The sequence below is a fragment of the Coturnix japonica genome, unplaced genomic scaffold, assembly GCF_001577835.2.
Source record: "Coturnix japonica isolate 7356 unplaced genomic scaffold, Coturnix japonica 2.1 chrUnrandom528, whole genome shotgun sequence".
NCBI classification, from domain to species: Eukaryota; Metazoa; Chordata; class Aves; order Galliformes; family Phasianidae; genus Coturnix; species Coturnix japonica.
In genome coordinates this window covers 6,274-10,993 of record NW_015439912.1, presented here as the reverse complement: position 1 = coordinate 10,993, position 4,720 = coordinate 6,274, and the positions used below count along the sequence as shown (strand labels likewise).

The 4,720-nt window shown below is 52.5% G+C and overlaps 1 protein-coding gene across 3 annotated transcripts in view; it reads left to right on the top strand.

Moving 5' to 3' along the window:
* LOC107307273 (E3 ubiquitin-protein ligase BRE1B-like) overlaps positions 1 to 4,691 on the top strand; it is a 19,037-nt gene extending 14,346 nt beyond the window's left edge. Inside the window, exons 7-8 of one of the 3 annotated variants that reach the window (XM_032441745.1) lie at positions 3,989 to 4,196; positions 4,670 to 4,691. In XM_032441745.1, the coding sequence (XP_032297636.1) occupies positions 3,989 to 4,165 (177 nt within the window). In that variant the 3' untranslated portion in view covers positions 4,166 to 4,196; positions 4,670 to 4,691. Of the gene's footprint in view, positions 1 to 3,988; positions 4,431 to 4,669 lie in introns of those variants that run through there. The other 2 variants (XM_015850768.2, XM_015850767.2) reach the window with 2 other exon arrangements.
* The last annotated feature ends 29 nt before the right edge of the window (positions 4,692 to 4,720 follow it).

The window sequence follows — 4,720 nt, the reverse complement described above, 5'->3', positions numbered from 1 at the left end:
AGGTTATGGGGTTATGGGGTGGGTTATGGGGCAGGTTATGGGGTTATGGGGTGGGTTATGGGGTTATGGGGTGGGTTATGGGGGGAAATGAGGGGAAAAGGAAGGGAAATGAGGCTGAATGTGGGTCCCATTGAATCTCTATGGGTCTCTATGGGTCTCTATGGGGTCTCTATGGCTCTCTATGGGTCTCTATGGGTCTCTAAGTGTCTCTATGGATCTCTATGTGTCTCTATGGGTCTCTATGGATCTCTATGTGTCCCTATGGGTCTCTATGGATCTCTATGTGTCTCTATGGGTCCCTATGGGGCTCTATGGGGTCTCTATGGATCTCTATGGATCTCTATGGGTCTCTATGGATCCGTATGCGTCTCTATGGGTCTCTATGGGTCCGTATGCATCTCTATGGGGTCTCTGTGGGTCTCTATGGGTCCCTATGAGTCCCCATGGGTCCCTATAGGGTTCTATGGGTCTCTATGGGTCTCTATGGGTCCCTATGGGTCCCTATGGGGTCTCTATAGGTCTCTAAGTGTCTCTATGGGTCCCTAAGTGTCTCTATGGGTCTCTATGGGGTCTCTATGGGTCCCTATGGGGTTCTATGGGTCTCTAAGTGTCTCTATGGGTCTCTATGGGGTCTCTAAGTGTCTCTATGGATCTCTATGGGTCTCTATGGCTCTCTATGGGTCCCTATGGGTCTCTATGGGTCCCTATGGGTCTCTATGGATCTCTGTGGGTCTCTATGGGTCTCTAAGTGTCTCTATGGGTCTCTATGGATCTCTATGGGTCTCTATGGGGTCTCTATGGGTCTCTATGGGGTTCTGTGGCTCCCTATGGGTCCCCATGGGTCCCATTGGATCTCTATGGGTCTCTATTGGTCTCTGTGGGTCTCTATGGATCTCTATGGGTCTCTATGGGTCTCTATGGGTCTCTATAGGTCTCTAAGTGTTTCTATGGGTCTCTATGGGGTCTCTAAGTGTCTCTATGGATCTCTATGGATCTCTGTGGGTCTCTATGGGTCTCTAAGTGTCTCTATGGGTCCCTATGTGTCCCTATGGGTCTCTATGTGTCTCTATGGGTCTCTATGTGTCTCTATGGGTCTCTATGGGTCCCTATGGGGTCCCTATGGGTCCCATTGGATCTCTATGGGTCCCTATGTGTCTCTATGGATCCCTATGGGTCCCATTGGATCTCTATGGGTCTCTATGGGTCTCTATGGATCTCTATGGGTCTCTATGTGTCCCTATGTGTCTCTATGTGTCTCTATGGGTCCCTATGGGGTTCTATGGGTCACTATGGGGTCTCTATGGGTCTCTATGGGTTCCATTGGATCTCTATGGATCTCTATGGATCTCTATGGGTCTCTATGGATCTCTGTGGGTCTCTATGGATCTCTATGGATCTCTATGGGTCTCTATGGGTCTCTATGGGTCTCTAAGTGTCTCTATGTGTCTCTATGGGTCCGTATGCGTCTCTATGGGTCCGTATGCGTCTCTATGGGGTCTCTATGGGTCTCTATGGGTCGCTATGGATCTCTATGTGTCTCTATGGGTCTCTATGGGTCCCTATGGGTCCCTATGGGGTCTCTGTAGGTCTCTAAGTGTCTCTATGGGTCCGTATGTGTCTCTATGGGGTCTCTATGGGTCTCTATGGATCCCATTGGATCTCTATGGGTCTCTATGGGTCCCATTGGATCTCTATGTGTCTCTATGGGTCTCTATGGGTCTCTATGGGTCCGTATGCGTCTCTATGGGTCTCTATGGGTCTCTATGGGGTTCTGTGGCTCCCTATGGGTCCCTATGGGTCCCATTGGATCTCTATGGGTCGCTATGGGTCTCTATGGGGTTCTATGGGTCCCTATGGGGTTCTATGGGTCCCTATGGGTCCCTATGGGGTCTCTATGGGTCTCTAAGTGTCTCTATGGATCTCTATGGATCTCTATGGGTCGCTATGGGTCTCTATGGGGTTCTATGGGTCCCTATGGGGTTCTATGGGTCTCTATGGATCCCTATGGGGTCTCTATGGGTCTCTAAGTGTCTCTATGTGTCTCTATGGGTCTCTATGGGTCCCTATGGGGTCTCTATGGGTCTCTAAGTGTCTCTATGGATCTCTACGGATCTCTATGGGTCTCTATGGGTCCCTATGGGTCTCTATGGGTCCCTATGGGTCTCTATGGGTCCCTATGGGTCTCTATGGGTCCCTATGCGTCTCTATGGGGTTCTATGGGTCTCTATGGGTCTCTAAGTGTCTCTATGGGTCCCTATGGGGTCTCTAAGTGTCTCTATGGATCTCTATGGATCTCTTTGGATCCCTATGGGTCTCTATGGGTCCCCATGGGTCCCTATGGTGTTCTATGGGTCTCTATGGGTCTCTATGGGTCCCCATGGGTCCCCATGGATCTCTACGGGTCTCTATGTGTCCCTATGGATCTCTATGGGTCTCTATGGATCTCTATGGATCTCTATGGATCGCTATGGATCTCTATGGGTCCCATTGGATCTCTATGGGTCTCTATGGGTCCCATTGGATCCCTATGGGTCCCTATGGGTCTCTATGGGTCTCTATGGGTCCCTGTGGGTCTCTATGGGTCTCTAAGTGTCTCTATGGGTCTCTAAGTGTCTCTATGGATCTCTATGGGTCTCTATGGGTCTCTATGGGTCCCAATGTGTCTCTATGTGTCTCTATGGGTCTCTATGGGTCTGTGACCCCCACGTCGCCCCCCATAGGCCCGTCTGACCTGTCCATGGGGAAATGGGTGGGAAATGAGGCTGAATGTGGATCTCTATGGATCTCTATGGATCTCTATGGGTCTCTATGGGGTCTCTATGGGTCTCTATGGGGTTCTATGGATCTCTATGGGGTCTCTATGGGTCTCTATGGGGTTCTGTGGCTCCCTATGGGTCCCTATGGGTCCCTATGGATCTCTATGGCTCCCTATGGGTCCCCATGGGTCCCATTGGATCTCTATGGGTCCTTATGTGTCTCTATGGGTCCCTATGGGTCCCTATGGGGTCTCTATGGATCCCTATGGGTCCCATTGGATCTCTATGGGTCCCTATGTGTCTCTATGGGTCCCTATGGGTCCCTATGGGGTCTCTATGGATCCCTATGGGTCCCATTGGATCTCTATGGGTCTCTATGGGTCCCTATGGGTCCCTATGTGTCTCTATGGGTCCCATTGGATCTCTATGTGTCCCTATGGATCTCTATGGGTCCCTATGTGTCCCTATGTGTCTCTATGGGTCTGTGCCCCCCATAGGCCCGCCTGACGTGCCCCTGCTGTAACGCCCGTAAGAAGGACGCGGTGCTGACCAAGTGCTTCCACGTCTTCTCTATGGGTCTCTATGCATCCCTATGGGTCCCTATGGGGTCCCTATGGGGTTCTATGGGTCTCTATGGGTCCCATTGGATCTCTATGGGTCCCTATGGGTCCCTATGGGGTCTCTATGGGTCTCTAAGTGTCTCTATGGGTCTCTAAGTGTCTCTATGGGTCTTTATGGGTCCGTATGCATCTCTATGGGTCCCTATGGGTCCTTATGGGGTCTCTATGGATCTCTATGGGTCCCATTGGATCTCTATGTGTCTCTATGTGTCTCTATGGGTCGCTATGGGTCTGTGCCCCCCACAGGCCCGCCTGACATGATAGGGACATGGGTGGGAAATGAGGCTGAACGTGGGTCCCATTGGATCCCTATGGGTCCCTATGGGTCCCATTGGATCTCTATGGGTCCCTATGGGTCTCTATGTGTCTCTATGGGTCTCTATGGGTCTCTATGGGTCTCTATGGGTCTGTAAGTGTCTCTATGGGTCTCTATGGGTCTCTATGGGTCCCATTGGATCCCTATGGGTCTCTATGGGTCCCATTGGATCCCTATGTGTCTCTATGGATCTCTATGGGTCTCTGTGGGTCCCATTGGATCCCATTGGATCTCTATGGGTCCCTATGTGTCCCTATGTGTCCCTATGTGTCTCTATGGGTCCGTGCCCCCCATAGGCCCGCCTGACGTGCCCCTGCTGTAACGCGCGTAAGAAGGACGCGGTGCTGACCAAGTGCTTCCACGTCTTCTGCTTCGAGTGCGTCAAGAGCCGCTACGACACGCGGCAGCGCAAGTGCCCCAAGTGCAACGCGGCCTTCGGGGCCCACGACTTCCACCGCGTCTACATCAGCTGAGACCCACGGCTGCCCCATAGCTGCCCCATAAGTGGCCCTATATAGCGCCTATGGGTGGCCATTGGGGGGTCTTGGGTTGGGTTATGGGTGGCCATTGGGGTCTTGGGGGGAAGTTGCCCCATAGCTGCCCCATAAGTGGCCCCATATAGCGCCTATGGGTGGCCATTGGGGGTCTTGGATTGGGTTATGGGTGTCTATTGGGGTCTTGAGCCCATTGGGGTCTTGGGTTGGGTTATGGGTGTCTATTGGGGTCTTGGGTTGGGTTGGGTTGGGTTGGGTTGGGTTGGGTTGGGTTGACTCAATAGGGGCAGGTGGACCCATAGCTGCCCCATAGCTGCCCCATAAGTGGCCCTATAGCACCTATGGGTGGCCACTGGGGGTCTTGAGTTGGGTTATGGGTGTCTATTGGGGTCTTGAGCCCATTGGGGTCTTGGGTTGGGTTGAGTTGGGTTGGGTTGGGTTGGGTTGAGTCAGCCCCATAGCTGCCCCATAGCTGCCCCATAAGTGGACCCATATAGCGCCTATGGGCGGCCATTGGGGGGTCTTGGGTTGGGT